The sequence below is a fragment of the Panicum virgatum genome, chromosome 2N, assembly GCF_016808335.1.
Source record: "Panicum virgatum strain AP13 chromosome 2N, P.virgatum_v5, whole genome shotgun sequence".
NCBI classification, from domain to species: Eukaryota; Viridiplantae; Streptophyta; class Magnoliopsida; order Poales; family Poaceae; genus Panicum; species Panicum virgatum.
In genome coordinates, this window is record NC_053146.1 from 46,702,345 (window position 1) to 46,719,864 (window position 17,520).

General features: G+C 44.3%; 1 protein-coding gene across 4 annotated transcripts; it reads left to right on the forward strand.

The window, feature by feature from the left end:
- Positions 1-1,191: 1,191 nt before the first annotated feature.
- On the forward strand, positions 1,192-6,381 carry LOC120660760 (probable ethanolamine kinase). 4 transcript variants are annotated; one of them, XM_039939398.1, is made up of 11 exons: positions 1,192-1,510; positions 1,764-1,855; positions 2,323-2,429; positions 2,899-3,004; positions 3,257-3,379; positions 3,517-3,608; positions 4,129-4,213; positions 4,312-4,417; positions 4,505-4,571; positions 5,765-5,851; positions 5,965-6,381. In XM_039939398.1, the coding sequence occupies exons 1-11, from the start codon at positions 1,323-1,325 to the stop codon at positions 6,091-6,093; spliced, it is 1,182 nt and encodes a 393-aa protein (XP_039795332.1). In that variant the 5' UTR covers positions 1,192-1,322; the 3' UTR covers positions 6,094-6,381. The 4 variants fall into 4 exon arrangements, with proteins under 4 accessions (XP_039795332.1, XP_039795330.1, XP_039795331.1 ...); XM_039939396.1 differs by having other exon boundaries at positions 1,193-1,510; positions 5,759-5,851; XM_039939397.1 differs by lacking the exons at positions 5,765-5,851; positions 5,965-6,381 and adding exons at positions 4,879-4,965; positions 5,081-5,502 and having other exon boundaries at positions 1,197-1,510.
- Positions 6,382-17,520: the final 11,139 nt, after the last annotated feature.

Below are 17,520 nucleotides of genomic sequence, written 5' to 3' on the forward strand. Positions count from 1 at the left end.
GTATAACCGTACATCTAAATCATCACGCGTAATAAATCTCCATCCACATGTGATTTCAAAATCAACGTTAGATGCTAATAAGTTGTCCTCGAATGATTATTATAACATGTAGCATGCTCATGCACTCGCATGGCACTATGGGCACGTGAACATTTTTTGTACGTACCTGAGCTTCACGTGACTAATTAACCACTACCACTAGCGATGACCAATGTAATTAAGCTCTCCAAAGTACGCTAGATCGACAGGACCCTTCGTCCCAAAAAAAAATGCACTCTCGCTTCTTGATACGTCAAACAATTTCAAATTTGCCTAAATTTATACAAAATATTATTAATATTTATATCTTCAAATAAATTTAGTATGAAAATATATTATATGATTAATCTAATGTTACTAATTTTGTAATATAAATATTAATACTATTTTATATAAGTTGGGTTAAATTTAAAATTGTTTGAATAATTATGAAGAGTTGTGTTCTTTTTACTCCTCAACTAAAAAAATGCGACTCTCATTTCTCAAGAAGTCAAACAATTTTAAATTTGATTAAATTTATACAAATAACATTAACATTTATATTACAAAATAAGTATCGTTAGATTAGTCATTTAATATATTTTATACTACATTTATTTAGATCTACAAATTATTAGTATTTTTTATAAATTTTATCAAATTTAAAAATATTTTGACTGCTCGAGAAACAGGATTTGCGTTTTTTATTGGACGGATGGAGGGAGTAGGACGGAGCGAGAAGGGTACGAGAGGTGCAACGGACGCGGCACCTGCGCCGCCACGCGCACCACCACCAAAAAGATCAGACAACGCTCGGCTGGGCGAGACAGCGGAACCGGATGCCGGGCCCACCCAACGACGTCACTCCAGATCCCCAAACCCCAAAATCTGCGCCGTCCATCGGTCCATGTGCTCGCGTGCCCCCGGCCCGTCGCTGCTCTCCGGCGCGCGGTGGGACAGCCGCGCACGCCACGCGGTTGGTAACGGGGAGGGCGACCGCACGCGGCGTGAGGCGAGTGGGCGCTATATAGTGCGCGCTGTTCGCGCGCCCGCTCCGCTAGTCCGCTCCGCCCCCCCCCCCTTCCTGTGTGCCTGACTGCCTGTGTCTGTGTCTGTGTCTCTTTCTCTCTCTCTCTCCGTGTCACGCTTCCCTCGCTCGAGTCGACCGAGTCCGATCGAATCGAATCGAATCGAACCGGGTGGACAGTGGGCTCGCTTCGCCTCGTTTCGGCTCGGCTCTCAGGAAACCGCCACGAGATTCCTCGCGCGCGCGGCTCAGCAGATCGCGCGAGCGCGAGAGGAGCATGGGATCGGAGGGGCGGGGCTGGAACGGCGCGGCCGCCGGAGCCGGCGCCGGCGACGGCGCCAGGGGCGGGGAGGAGAAACCGACCACCACCGCGGCGGTGGCCGCAGGGGCGCCGGCGGACGTGCCCACGTCGGCGGCCTCCGTCGACATCTCGCTGCCGCTCCCGGAGATGACGCCGCACATCATGCAAGTGCCCCTGCCCCTCCCTCCTGTATCCTGATTCCCTGTGCTCGCGCGTGCGTGATGCCTACCTATGTGGGATGTGGGCTTGGGCTCGTGTCATGAGCGCGCGAGGGGGCTCGCGCGCGTCGGGGTATGCTCGTGGCCCGCGCACGAGCTGATAGTGTTTGACGAAATGCCTCCGAGTGCGTGGGAGACGGGGGTGCGCTGATGCTTTTTTTTCTTTTCTCTGATCTGGGGAGTATTTTACTTTTTCCAGAGGTCTCTGCAAGGGATCGGTCAAAGGGTGGTCGTCGCTGGACAGCTCGTGCTTCTCCATCGAGACGGTGTCTGGCGGCATCACGAATCTATGTGAGTTCCTGCTGCCTGGCAGTTGCACGCTTGTAGTACTATACAAATTCCTCACCTATTCACCTGAGAGGCTGAGCCACATGCTGTAGCAAATGATTCTAGAGGCCAGTTTGTTATTGTAGAAACAATGCATACACAGTTGCTTAAAATGTTGCCCGTCGTTGACACCAGGATAATAGGATAGTATCACCTTTTTTCCCCCCACTGTAAGGACTGCTTGGCTGCTTCCTGCTACTTTGTGTTCCCATTTGCATCTGAAGTTACTGTGGCAGAACTTACTTATCTCAAACTCTAGGAGATTAGATTCTCCTTACTGTCACTGCTTAGTGTTTCCTTTAAGTTTTGTCACTCCTGCTGTCATCCTTGCAGCATTAGAAAATAATATGAACAATGATTCATGTGTATTGTGTACAACAATGATCACTTTCAATATGTTGTCCATGACATTTATTCATTATTACTTACAGTGCTGAAGGTATCTGTAAAAGAAGATACTGGAAATGAGTTTTCTGTGACTGTTCGTTTGTATGGACCAAATACAGACTTGGTGATTGATCGGAAAAGGGAATTGCAGGTGAGAATTTGAATGGAACGAGATTGTGTGTGTTACAGTCATTATATTTACCTGCATCCTATAAATATTCCACCATGATTCTAGAACTACTCCTTCTGTTGTTGCTGTATTTTTTTTGTGTTACATATTCAATTTCTTTGATAGAGAGTTATCTTGGTTTTGCAGTAGCATCTATTCAATTAAGTTCATTATCTCTTCTTCATATCTGTATCTTCTATTTTTCTGACGAATCAAAGGTCTCAGTGTTCTAGTCATTTGTTTCCCACTATAGTATTCTTTTCTGATCTAACATACCAAACAATAGACTAGTTTTGGGGGAACTTTGCCCTCTGAAAAATACTAACTTATAATAGTACTCTTTTTAAGGATGTCCTGGGCTGTACACATAGTATATTGTAACCAAAAAATTATGTCTCATTCCTGGTCTAAAATCTTTCCTAATGCATACATCTATTACCGTCATGGTTAGGCGATACCATATCTCTCAGCTGCAGGGTTCGGGGCTCGACTACTTGGAATTTTTGAGAATGGAGTAGTTCAGTCATTCATCAATGCTCGAACACTGTCACCTGCAGGTAGGCACACTTCCATTCTAAATAGTGCATGGGATGGGCTACACATCAACTTAGCGCAATAGTTTCTCTATTCCTCTTCGCAATTTTATAGCAAATCCAAATGCTAGTTCAAAGGAATCAGTGTTTTTCTTTCCCCTGTTGGCAGCATTATGCAAAATTTGGTATGTAAATTTGAAGCATTGGATGTTTGGAGAAGTTCTGTGAAAAGTCTCTGTAAATAAATATGGTGATCCTCGTTATTTTGTTTTGCAGACATGAGAGAACCTAGAATAGCAGCTGAGATTGCCAAGGAGCTCCACAGATTCCATCAAGTAGACATTCCAGGGTGTAAAGAACCACAACTGTGGAATGATATATTCAAGTTTTTGAAAAAAGGTAGCTGGCCTAAATTGCTGTTTTGAGACTCTGGTGCTTTTATGTCACCGGCATCTCAAACATGATACTCTTTTTGGGTGCAAGTTTCAGAAGTAACATCAACAATATTCATGTTTGCTATCAATTGACTCTTGCAGCTTCAGCATTGAATTTTGAGGATAATGAGAAGCGGAAGAGATATGAAACAATCTCATTTAGAGAAATACAAGACGAAGTTAAAGAACTTAAGGTACCTTGAAGTTGACAATGTACCTTGTGATATTTTGTGCCTACTAGGGGTGCAAATTGGTAAACCTTAGGTGCACCTCCAACACTCTTAGTTTAAAGTTTTGTACTAATTTTTCAAAATGAAATCTGATTTTGGAGAAGTAGTACAAAATTTTGAACTAAAGAGGGTTGGAGGGGCACCTAAGGGTCACTAATTGGCACCCCTAGTGCCTACTCCACGGCTCCACCTTATCCTTCGTAAAGTCATCGTTTCTTTTTTTTCCTTTGGCCCTCTGGCCACAAATGATTATTATTAACATTGTAGTTGATCCTTCTCTAGTACAGTGGTAACATCCGTGTAGCATAGGATGAAGTAAAAGACTGGTTGTCGTGGTGGAGGGGTTTAAGACACAGCGCTCAAATAGTTAAAATCAATTACACCAGTTCCTCTTACTATTATCATTATCTATACCTTCATATTTCTGTACTGATGTTTGTGTTTTCGCTGTCATGCATACTATACGACTGTAATCCTCTTGTAGGATCTCTCCGACCTTCTGCATGCACCTGTGGTTTTTGCACACAATGACTTGCTTTCAGGAAATCTGATGCTCAATGATTTGGAAGGTAAAATCTATTGCCTCATATTGGCTTCCCCATTTAGTATTCATTTCCAGAAATAAACATAGTGGCTGTGTGCCTATGTTTGTTGTTTGCTTTGCCAGGGAAGCTATATTTTATCGATTTTGAGTATGGGTCATACAGCTACCGTGGTTATGACATTGCAAATCATTTCAACGAGTATGCAGGATTTGATTGTGACTATGACATGTAAGTTCTCTCTGTGTCAATGAATAACTCCGAAGCAACATATTGTTGACATGCTGATCAGCAGTATTCATTTGGTTGCTTCTTTAGGTACCCAGATAAAGATGCCCAGTATCACTTTTTCAGGAATTATATGCAACCTGACAGGCCCAGTGAGGTATGTGAAACAAAACCAACTGAAATCTCTTCTTGCTATTTGAGTTCTTCTTTCCTGAGTAAAGAAAGCTTTTTGTCAGTGCTAGATGTCGACATTTAGAGTGCTTCTCTGCTGAACATGAATTGATTAGCATGTGTTTCTTCTGTGTAATGCCAGATGTCTGGCATTCAGGCTGAAAGACATTACAGGAGTTTTTTTTTTTTTTGGCAAAAGGGTGTAATATAACAATAGGTTCTTTTCTGTTCTGATGTAAGTACACTGGAAGCATATTCACAATTCTCTTTCGTTTTTCAACCGAAAGGTGCAGGCACAAGATCTGGAAGCACTTTATGTGGAAACAAACACTTTCAGGTTAGCATCGCATATTTACTGGGCGTTATGGGCCCTTATACAGGTGAGCAGCGCTCTTGATTCTGCATCCACACTTCTCTTCTTTTGGATCACCTAGGTTTTGACCACCATGTAAAAGATACCGAATGGCAAAACTTTATGATTGCACTCCAATGCAGGCAAAGGTATCCCCAATTGATTTTGACTATCTTGGGTACTTCTTCCTACGGTACAGTGAGTACAAGAAACAGAGGGAGTCCTGCTTCTCCTTGGCACAAAGCTTCCTCTCTCAGTTGAGAAATGGCTAGAGCCTGAAAATCTGTTCACGAGTCAATACTGTGGTCTGCTTACGGTGGGTATGCGTTTGTAATTTTCGGCTGCTGCTCGGAAACTTTATTATGGCGGTGGCAGCAGCCTCACATTGTTATATCTGATGTTAGATTCGTCATGGCCTGATAGGAAAGACGCACGATAGGTCCCGGGAAAACACATGTACTATTATTTGTAATAAACACAATAATTTGTTGTGCATAAAAGCTTTCCATGTAAAACTTTGGATACATTCTGGCCAAAAAAATATATATGCACCGTTCCTTTTCCAGCTGTGCCCCTCTACCTCTACGCCCTGATACGGCAATGCGGTTGCTTGACGTCTCTTGCTCGCAATAGGGCGTCAGAATCAAATTCTGTGCCACGACGGCTGACCATTGTGCATAAGTTTGTCCATTTTGGCTGAAAGACGTTACAGGAGTTTTTTTTTGGCAAAAGGGTGTAATATAACAATAGGCCCTTTTCTGTTCTGATGTAATTACACTGGAAGCGTATTCACAATTCTCTTTCGGTTTTTCAACCGAAAGGTGCAGGCACAAGATCTGGAAGCACTTTATGTGGAAACAAACACTTTCAGGTTAGCATCGCACATTTACTGGGCGTTATGGGTCCTTATACAGGTGAGCAGCTCTCTTCATTCTTCATCCACACTTTCCTTCTTTTGGATCACCTAGGTTTTGACCACCATGTAAAAGATACTGGCAAAACTTTATGATTGCACTCTCCAATGCAGGCAAAGGTATCCCCAATTGATTTCGACTATCTTGGGTACTTCTTCCTACGGTACGGTGAGTACAAGAAACAGCGGGAATCCTGCTTCTCCTTGGCACAAAGCTTCCTCTCTCATCTGAGAAATGGCTAGAGCCTGAGAATCTGTTCAAGAGTCAATTCGGTGGGTATGCGTTGTAATTTTCGGCTGCTACCCGGAAACTTTATTATGGTGGTGGTAGCAGCCTCTTGTTGTATCTGATGTTAGATTCGTCATGGCCTGGTAGGAAAGCCGCACAATAGGCCCTCGGAAAGACAAATGTACTATTATTTGTAATAAACACAATCCTTATGGGTTCTGCTCCGTGCAATTTGTTGTGCATAAAAGCTTTCCATGTAAAACCTTTGATACATTCTGGCAAAAAAAAGTCACATTTCCTTCTCCAGCTGTGACCCTCTACCTCTACGCCCTGACACGGCAATGCGGTTGGCGGTTGCTTGTCCCGCTCGCAAGAGGCGTCAGAATCAAATTCCCATGTTTCAACCGACGGTCAGTTTCAATAACCAATACACAGTTTCATCTGATATGCCGGATCATGGGAATGAAATTTGTCTGTCATCCTACTCCCCTTTCTTTTAATGACCTTACCATGTCAGTAAATTTGCTGAAGTGGCATAAAAATTTAATATAATAAAACTCTTACGAAACCTCCACTGACACTGGTTAAATTTGTTCATTTTGGCTGAAAATTACCTTTCTTTTTGCACGAATCCAAAGCAAATTAGACGAAATGTGAACAAGAAAAGTCGAAAACGGACTGACTTCAAGCAACCAGAAGTTACCAGAAACACGCATGGGTACAGTAAACGTATCAAATCTGACAATTTGTACATTTTGGCTGAAAATTACCTTTCTTTTTGCACGAATCCAAAGCAAATTAGACAAAATGTGAACATGAAAAGTCGAAAACAGACTGACTTCAAGCAACCAGAAGTTACCAGAAACACGCATGGGTACCGTAAACATATCAAATCTGACTGTTCAAAGTGGCAATTGATATCCTTATGAAACAGAACATTACTAGAAAACATCCTCAACATTACTTGCAACTGGAAGTTGAAAGGATCTCGGTCCTCGGATGTCGCCTAGAGAGGATGGATAGGCATTTCAACAAATTCTTGAATTCACAATATTTAAAATAGATTATCAGCACACTGACCGGTCAGACCAGTTCAACACTTAGAACGCTGAATAAACCAGGAAACTGATCAAACCGGTTGGGGTGACCGGTCAGATCGGTCATATGCAGAACCTGTACACAAATCAGAGTTTCTTCCCTCCTCGAGATCTAGCACAAATACAACTTGGTGCAGTGATTCTGCAGGTGTTATTGAATATATTTCAAGTCCCTGCACTTACGGAAATATAAGGATCCATGGCAATTGAAATATTCCTCACCAAATTTAGCCCCCATATCCACCTCACAAACTCTATTTTTAGATCCACTTGGAAGCATCAAATATTTGACAGGGGGGATGGCATGCCGAAAACAATTTCTCCACCAGTTGAATGGTCGCCGTGCGCTCCTCCCCCTTCCGATTTTTTTCACCGCGAGTTGCACCCACGGCGCCGGTTTTACCCACACCAGTTTTTCACCCGTCCACCGGTTTTCCACCCGGGTTTTCCACCAGGAATGCGGAGCCGTGCTGGTCATGGCGCTGATTTTCAATCCCGCGACCTTCCCTGCCTGCGTCCTCAGTTTGCGCCCGCACGATCGCGACCTTCCCTGCAAGACGTCGCGGAACGCTGACCTCCCTCCCTCCCTCGACGATCTCCTGCTCCCTCGACGATCTCCTGCGCGGAACTCCGCCGCCGTCGGCGCGGCGATACCCTGCACGTAGGGCACGGAGTTGCAAGCCCTCGCGGAACGTCGACCTCCCACCCTCCCTGGACGATCTCTACGATCGCGCGGAGCGTCTCGTCCTATGGTTGCACGGCGTCCTCACCGCCGCCGAGCCAGCGCGGATCGCAGTGCCGAACGTCTAGAGGTAAACGTACTTGCCCTTGAGTTGCAAGCCCTCGCAGAACGCCGACCTCCCTCCCTCGGTCGACGATCTCCCGCGCAGAACGTTGACCTCCCACCCTCCCTGGATGATCTCTACGATCACGCGGAGCGTCTCGTCCTACGGTTGCGCGGCGTCCTCACCGCCGCTGATTCCGTGCGCCGCCCGCTCCCCCGGCCGCGCGATTCCGTGCGCCGCCGGCGTCCGCGTCGCCCGGCGAGCTCCGGCCCCTGCGGTTCCCAATCCCTCCCGGCGCCGCACCAACCTCCTGTGCCGCACCCCCTGCGACATCGCTCTCCTTCACGGCGCCGCTCCCCTCCTACCGTCGCCGATCCGGGGACTGGCGCCGCCGGCCAGCTCCCGCGAGATCGTTCACTTCTCTGCATCGGCGGCTAGCCGGCTATGGCAACAGAAGCGTTGGACGGACCCCAGGGATCCAATCTTCTCCCGGCAGCTTGCTATTCCTCCCGTGGAGATGCTCCAGCGAGTCAGGTGCCCCGTCGAGCTCCTCGCCCTGCGCAAGTTGCTCCTTGATCTACCTCACCCCGAATCCCCAAGGTGCACAGATCGATCCAAAGGTGCCCTACGAGAATGTTTCCCATTCTAATTTCCTCTTTGCATGCAGATCAAAGATTCTTCGAGAAGAGGATCTTAACTACCTCTACTTTATTTGGACCATGGCGGATGTGATTTCTGGATGGATATTATGTGTTTGCCCCAAGCTAAGTAAATCTGCTGCTTACTATGTGTTTGCCCCAAGCTAACATAATGTTCACAATAGAAAATTCTGGGGTCGTACACTATGTTGATATCTGGTTTATGGGGAAAAAATGATGGATTGGCTATTCTGAGTTATCATGTGAGCAATACCTTACATTTGCATGCATGCTGCATATCAATTATTGCCATTTCACTGAGTTGAATTAGCCAATTCGGTACTAAAAAAACTATTCTTTGATGATTCTCTGTTCTTGTCCACTTTCCTTCATTTTAGCAATGACTGTAGAAGTTCAAGCATCTTCACAAGGGATATAGTACAGTAACGGATAGTACAAGCATCTTCAGCGTCAACAGAGAGAGCTGATGTGGTGCATGCAGATCAGTGACTGGAGAGGACAATTGATTTCCATGAATGCTTTGGTAATTTACCATCTGATCATCTGAATGTCAGGACCATGAGGTTCAGTTCAATATAAGAGGGTGCATTTCTTTTGTCAGAAAATTTACTGATCTATCATAATCCACCCAATTTTCTGTAATAGGATTTAAATTGAGATGGTTTTATTCGATCAACTTATAATACACTGAGTACTACTGCATACTATTATCATTTGTTGATTTGGGTATTCTAGTTGATATATATACATACCAACAATTTATTCCCAGGTTAATATGCATTTTAGAGTTATATCATTACCACAGCCTGGATCAGTCCTTTAGACAAGGGTATGCAGTACTAACTGATAGTCTACTTGCAAAATGTTGGGGGTGGACTTCAGTCAGGGTTCTGCCAGATTCTATTAGAGTATATTGATAGTGTGTTCTGCTGCGCTGTACTAGCTAGAGTTCATGTTTCTGCCCTGTTCATCCCATGTAATTTGGAGTATTTTTTTGCATGTTGTTTTATTTAACTGTCTAATATGTTAGAAAAAGATATATGTGTAATTTAAAAGAAAGGTGTATCAGAGCTATTTACTTAAAACACGTGCATTTCCTTGATGGTTGATGATAAATAGGCAAATTATCTTATGGGGGGGGGTGGAAGAGGAAAGGACTATCGTACAAGGACAAATAGACTTATCTCAATAATGATTATTTACAAAAAAAATGTTTGATATTTGTCTTCTTTGAGCATGTAATTTTTTTAGGGGGGGATATTTGGCAGCAACGAAAACTGCCTTGGAGCCTTCTACTGCAGCTCAATTTGAGGATGCCAAAGCAATCATGTGAAGCCCTAATTCTTCTTCATGTTGAAAAGTTTTTGATGCCAATGCTCGTGCTTACCTGGTCTGTTTAAGCCATTTGATTTCTATGTGAAATAACTCTCTGTCTTACCTCTACATCACTTAAATATTTGTTGATTGATTTGTGCGCTAAATTGGTTTGTTGTATATGGACATAACACACAATCTTATTGAAGATGCATAACAGTTCTGTTTTGAAAATTTCTATTTTTCTGAGTTTTTTTAACCACGTACGTGCCGTACGTGGGCCTCTGCTAGTTTACGGAAACAACATAACCAAGTAGATTGAAGCAGAAGCACAAATTAAAACTAGAGTAACAAGAGTGAGGCAAACCACAAAGGAGACACAAGGATTTATTTCCCTAAGTTCAGATTCACCACTGAGAATCCTATGTCTCCGTTGAGAAACTCGTTGGGTGTGAGTCTTTTTCAACTCGATCCCTTGAACTAGGTCTTACAACATTTCTTGGTTTCCACTATCTTGATCCTTTCCTCAAAGGGGGCAAGATCACGCCCGCACAAACTTGCCGCTGCTCACCACATCGTTGGGAGCTAGCCGGCAACGCCTAGCTGTCTAGGAGGCAACCCTCCAAGAGTAACAAATGCTTCAGATGATGTATAGTTGTCGATCTCAAGTGTTCAAGCTATGGATGCTCTCTGCAGCTCAAATCTGAGCTCTCACGGTGTTCACTTTGCTCACACACGCTCAATCTCTCAACCCAAGTAAAAGATATTAGTTAGCACAACTCACAAAGTGTGTTGGCAGAGCTTGCTGGTCATGAGAAAGCTTCAGGAAGCTCAAGAATACCCAAAGAACCAGCAGCTCCAAAAGAGAGGGCCAAGGCGTATAAATACCCAACTTTCTAAAACTAGTCGTTTGAACTGTCAATATGGACCGGTCAAACCGGTCTGGCGAGAAACTAGCCATTACACTCCAGTAGACTGTCCACGCCCAAGGGGCGGACCTTCCACCTGTGAAAAAGTTCAGACACCCATCAAACATAAGTTCGGACCTCCGATCATCTTTGACTAAACTGGAGCGGGCTAGCGGACCGTCCAGGTCCTGGGTGGTGGACCATCCACCATACAACAAGTTCGGACACCCGAACAGACAAATGCTGGACATTCGATCGCACAGGTCAGTGTGACACCTCAGGTGTCAGTACACTTAAATACAGATCATTGTACCCAATTAAAACTTAAAAGAAGAATGTGGGAAATTAATTCAAAAGGGGAAAGGTCAAATAAAGTCAAACTACACAAAAGAAATTAAAATCAGAAAGAAAAATGGTGAAAACTTACTCAAAATACAATTCAAAAATGTGCACGAAAATTAAGTTAGCTCATGAGAAGTACTTTAAATGACATGTGCTCAATTGAACTTTCAGCCAAAAACCATCAAAAATCTAAATAATGTCAAAGTCCTTTTGTGCAAGTATGGAAATTTAAAAATAGTTCAAAATGTGAGTTTCAAATGAAAATTTGCATAAAACAAAAGTTGTAGATCTTGAAAAGTTATGCAAAATTGGTGTTCAATACTTTTTCGTTTGAGCCCTCTAAGAAGGAGATATTTTTAGTTTACTGAGAGGTCCCTGAATTTTCAGAAATCACAAATAGGCCCTCATCTTCATCTCCCCTCTCTGTTTCTCTCTGCCTCGCCGCTGTACGTCCGTACGCCGCCGGTGGACCTCGTCCACGGCGAGTCCGCGGCCAAGTGGACCCGAGGGAGCTCTCCAGCGCCACCTGGCCTGCCTCTTGGCACCTCCCCACGCTAACACGCATCCTCGGCGCACTCCCGAGCCGCCACGCCGCCCCACCATGCAGCTCGCCGCCTGCTCGCTGCGCCACCTCGCCGCCGAGCCTTCACAGGACAGTTCAGCCTTCCCCAGACGCCGCTCCCCTTGCCCAGGACTCCTCTCGCCTATAAATAGCCCCAGAACCCCCGCTGTCGCGCGACTTCCTCTCTTTCTCCCTTCTTCCACCGTCCGTCATGGCCGGCGAGATCTAGCTCGCGCGGACTGGCCACCACCGACCCACATTGCTCCATCCAACCACCCCAGCAGCTTCGCCACACTCCAGTTAAGCTCCACGCGCGCTGAATCGAGCCCAAACCCATCCGGGTCGATATCTTCGGGTCGATGCGTCTTTAAAAAGACAAAAACTATATACATATGTGCTACTAATGAAGAAACTAGTCTGCACAAGCATATAAGAAACATACAAAATAGCACATCTAGATCATACTACACGTACTCAGCTTATTATCTAACAAAAACCACATCAATCCGCTATCAATAACCTTCTTATCCCAATTAAATCTGCTAGCAATGGGGCTACGACCCCTCTCAAACCGGGACGCGATCCAACGTGGAATGGGACACTGACCCTCTTTGACCCCGACCCTCGAATCGGAACGGCGTTCCCGGGTCGTGGGACGAGACATCGACCCCGAATTCTGTGACTATGGACCGACCCACCTAGAGGGAGACCGTGCACGAGAGCTACCCCAGGAGCTTCCTCACGCTCTCGCAGTGCTTGTGCGTGCGACGTTCCTCTACCCCGAGCCTTGCTTCGCCTACACCACCGGCGACCAAACTTCTTCTCCGCCATTAGCGCCGACGAGCTCGTCTCCGGCCATCTTCCACTTGAACGTCTACAAGGGTGGGTGTTCCTCGAACTCCTCTCTCTCACGCGCCTCCCCGTTGCAGCCCCGGTAAGCCCTGCCTAGCAGAACACCACCGGCAAAATGCAACGGCGGAGAAGGCAGATGAAGGACCCGGTTGTATTTTTTTTCGCTCGAGGGTGTGTTTACAAATTCTCCAGTGTTTGGCAGTGAACTTCTAAAATGCATAACAAATCACAGAAAAATCATAAAAATGCAAACTCAACTGATCTAGAGTTCTTGTAACAAGATCTACAAGTTTTGTAACAGTCAAATCTGTAGAAACTCTACCAAATTTAATCTATGAAAAAGGATAAGAAAACCAACCCATGCATGTTCAGTAAGTTCCACTCAACAAACGACCTTGATCAACAAACCAACCCATTTTTGTTCTAAGTAAACTAGGCCATATCTGATCATGATTTTTGGACATGTTCTTAGTTAGAGTATATGCGCTATAATAAAAAGTTCCCATGCAGTAATGATCAAATGAACTTTGAAAAATTATGATAACTCATGTTAAGTTAAATGCATAACTAATTTATCTGGTTGATATAAAGCTTGATAATTTTTCTGGAATATGTTTAGCTCATGACTAGGCTCTGGTAAAAATTTGAGAACCATATCCCTAGTATAACTCTCTGTAGAATTAATCTTATTTAATAGCTTGCTAAATTTGTTCATTTTGTCACCTCTGATGTATAAGTATATAAAATCTGGAAAATTAAAGTACTGAATAGATGCTATGTAGATGCTTCCGTAAAATTTGTAGCACAAGAACCCATGTCAAACGTTCTGTGCAAAAAGGTGAAGCAACTAGAGTAATCTACTTACATGAATTGTTATGGTTAATTGCTTTATGATTGGATGCTGAAATTTATACCATAGATGCTAGAGTATCTGATCTGTGTTACATTAATTTTTCATCACTATCTCATGAGTAAATTTGTTGTTATTAAATAGTGAAAGCATGCTATGTTTTAATGATAAAAATGAAAATCAAACCCCACACTCATTCATGAAGAAACATAGTTGTGATTACTACTCCATAAATGACTTCCCAAGGAATAAAATTTTGAGATCATCACTGAATTAACTTTTGTTGGACTACAACTTTATCGTGAAGGAAAGAAAAATCATATCATGTCATAATAACACATCTTTGCATTCACATATAGAATCGGTTAATCTCACGGACGGTGAATACGAATTGGTGCCCGCAGACTCTCGTATTGATCAGGAGGTTAATTTAAACTGTCCTAATGTAGCTCAAGACCTGGGCCAAGCCCCAGAGGTTTCTCTGCCTGACAGTGCCCAAGAAGGCAAGCCCCAGTGCATAATCCCATTATTTTACGCATTATATTCATCTAACTATTTGTATATGTTGTAATAATTTTATTGCGCGTTTACATTTTGTAGGAGTTGATCGAAAACTTTAGGTGCATGATCCCTAGGTACCTATGTTTGTTATCCGGATCTTTTTTTCTCGAACTAGTTGCCCCGCTAACTAGGTACGGTAGAAGTCGAGAGATTTCCTGCCTTTCGCGAGATTATAGGAGTCAACTGACTTAATTCCTGCTGAAATATAAGGACAACGGGCGGGGTTGTGTAGTTGTGATACCCCGTTGGTGTAGTCGAAAATGGTTAAGGTCGCGGTGTGTGGCTCATTTCGTTAAGCGTTTGAAAGTACTAGCCACATGCCGAGAAATATGGTAATCGGTAAGCTTAAGTACCTGATTGGACCAGCGAGTGGAACGACCATTCACCCTCTTGGTAGAAGTAGGTTTTATTTTGTCCGGATGTACTGGTGCAGAGTGGTCGGACTCTGTAGTCGGGGAGGGTGACCCGGATCCACGGACTGGAAAGAAAGGGGAAAAGTTGCGTGGGTGAAAGCGACGTCGATCCCCATGCGTGTGTGTTAGGTTCCCCTGGCCAGGTTGAAATTCGATTCAGAATCGTCCGCCTCTCACGACATGAGATTGCTTAACGTTTTCGGTCACATAGAATAACAAGTGCAACTTGATGATGATAATACTGCTGTATGGTTAAATGATTGCTCTACCATGTTTGTATAGAGTTAGATGCAAACATAGAATGGTTAATTCAACTAGAATACGGTAAAGTTAAAATATGAAAATAAGGATCAACTATTAGTGGCGTTTTTGGCAAAAGAAACCCACCAACCAAAAAGACTTGCATGTCTAGTTATCGGACTATGTTATATCCGGTGACGGGTAAGTCTTGCTGAGTATTAGTATACTCAGCCTTGCTTGTGGCACTATTTTCAGGTACTAACTTCGAAGATATATTTGCGAGTCTTACTTGGCCGTGTACCTTGCCTCCGGGCTGGTCTGTTAAGTGGGATGGCCCTTCAGTTGGTGCTGACCACCCTCCCACTGAGTGACGCTTTTTGTACGGGATTTATCGATGTGTCACACTTTTCGCTAGTAGTCGTTTACTCCTTTCGCTGCAATAAGAAGACATGAATAATTTGTGTAGTTCGGATTTCTGTAGTACTTTGCTACTCTGAACATGGTTTGTAATAAATTTTCTTTCCGCTGCAAACTCTGAGATGTATGAGATGATCTGTGTTGTAATCTCTGGGCTCACCTTCGTGTGAGTGTTGTCTGTGCGATCCTGGAATAGCGTGTCTTTTATCGAGGCTTCACTCGAGGAACTACCGGTGAGTGCCAATTTGGGTCAGAGTTGCTTAGCAACAAAGATCAGTGCACCCGGGCCCAGTAGTTTTGGGTGGTTCCGCCACAGCTGGCATCAGAGCTCGCAGACAGCCTACCAGAGATGACAACCTTGTTTTCTAACAACAAACTTAAAACTTGACTTCAAAACTACTTAAGTCTTTGAAAAGTCTAGGATCTCCAAGTACAAGTCTAGAACGTAAAGCCCTAGGGGATCTTATGGGTATAATCAGGTGGCTTATTTTGTATGGCTAACTTCCAGCACATTTCTTTTCAGTATTTAAATTCTGTAATTTAAATTCTGCAACTACATCGTCGCCGCGGAGGTATGCTTACTCAGTCAGCTGAGGGAGTCTGACCTTCCTGTCGGTGATGCGAGCCGAACGCTGGAGCTCAAGCAATGGCCTACTTGAGCTGCTGCCCATATACCAACTTCGGTTGATTATATGGGGAGTAATGATTCGAAATTGGAATTCAATTCCCCGTCAAAGACGGTACTCAGTCAATACGTTGTTTCGATGACGTATGCTTAACGTTGTCCATACGGCGGGAATTGTAAGGATGCCGGTTCTATAGTGATCGGTAATGAATGGTAACGCTTTCGTGAGTGCTGGAACAAAAGGTTCATTTTATATACTATCAATTTTCAGCAGGTACGCTAACTCGAAATCGAATCCTAGGCTATCTAGCTATATCGAGTAGCTACATAGTGAGAGATGTAATATGTATGCCACCAAAGTCATTTGCGTAAGACCAAGGTTACTTGGCAATTCTTTTCCTTGGTGAGGACGGATAGGTTCTGCATTCATTCTCAAAATTGTCAGCAAAGAAATCTTTGGAAGAAATCGCAATCAAATCGGCTAAAACCCTATCCTAAGGAGCATCTAGATAGTCTGTAAATTCAGGGAAATTGGTTTCCACGAATTTTAACCCTCTGTTAAATTATTCAAATCAACCTGGGGTAGTAAGATGAAATGATGTTCCCTAATTTATCAAACTTTTGTAAAAATTTGAGAATTTTTTAAGCCTTCTAGCTTGGTATTTGTGAATTTAGATCAATCCTGTGTAAAACTGTCAACTCTGAACAGTCTGTACAAACTAAATTTTTTAGACCTTCTTAAGTTGTTCAAATTAAAAATCGTTCAACACAAAAGTTGTAGATAACTAAATGATGAACTGGTTTGGGAGTTATGGTCAAAATACACCCTCTCTGGACACCCAATTTTCCTGGTTGACGTCACTCTGAAAACCTGAGCATATCACCCCCTGGATTCCGAATTGATCTTAGTGATGACTAGATGAATTGTTCCTTATTCTCATAGGGATTTTGTGTAATTTTTTGAGAATGTTCGGATCATATTATCTATCATTTTGGCAATTTCTTTCACTGTCCAGAATCAGCTATTCCTTGTTTACCATCAGCTGATCCATCAGTCTTTTTTTGGGACAGATGGAAGAGCTGCTGGTTGTTGACGAGCAGGGGCACGTGCAATCCGCTTGCTTAAACTGGGACGGATTTCCTCGCCGTCTTTGGGAGCTTTTGAGTGCAGCCGGTTACCTCCAGCCACCGATTTACGATGGCCACGACTTTGTGGAGGACGGAGTTCGTCGCTGCAGTGTGACGATGGTGATCCCGCAGCACCCGCTCAACGGGTGGGAGCCGATCGTGACACAGATGGTCGGTCACCATCTGCTTGACACTTGGAAGCTTACAGCCATGAGGGCGATGACCACTTTTTGCTCTTTGCACCCTCTGGAGGTGGTTCTGACCGCGTTCGGGTTGTTCCCTGCACACGATCCGGCAGACCCGCTTTGGCTTGACCGGATGGCACACATGGACGTAGTCGCTACCCTCGACCCGGTCGGGGCACTTTGGACGACAGCGATGTGCTTAGACAATCTCTACAGACTTCACACGTTTCAGAGTTACGCCGTCGCTCAGTTGGTGGACCAGGCTCAGGCCTTGCACCTGACTGTCCAGCTGAGAGACGAGCAGCTTTAGGAGGCTAGTGCCGAGCTCGAGAGCAGGGCTGCTCTTATCACCCTACTCCACGGCCAGGTTCACGAGCTTCAGGACACGGTGACGGATCGTGACGCTATGATCATCTTTCTGGATGACCAGTTTCACGACCTTCAGCTTGACTTGGACGACGCTCAGGCTCAGCTCCACCAGATGCAGGTTGATCCACCCGCAC

What these genes read in the sequence shown, in the direction of transcription:
- LOC120660760 (XM_039939396.1), top strand. Translation starts at nt 1,323, where the DNA reads ATGGGATCGGAGGGGCGGGGCTGGAACGGCGCGGCCGCCGGAGCCGGC. An exon ending in TCGAACACTGTCACCTGCAG is followed by an intron (nt 3,005 to 3,256) that starts GTAGGCACACTT and finishes TTTGTTTTGCAG; the next exon opens with ACATGAGAGAACCTAGAATA. An exon ending in AACCTGACAGGCCCAGTGAG is followed by an intron (nt 4,572 to 5,758) that starts GTATGTGAAACA and finishes TTCAACCGAAAG; the next exon opens with GTGCAGGCACAAGATCTGGA.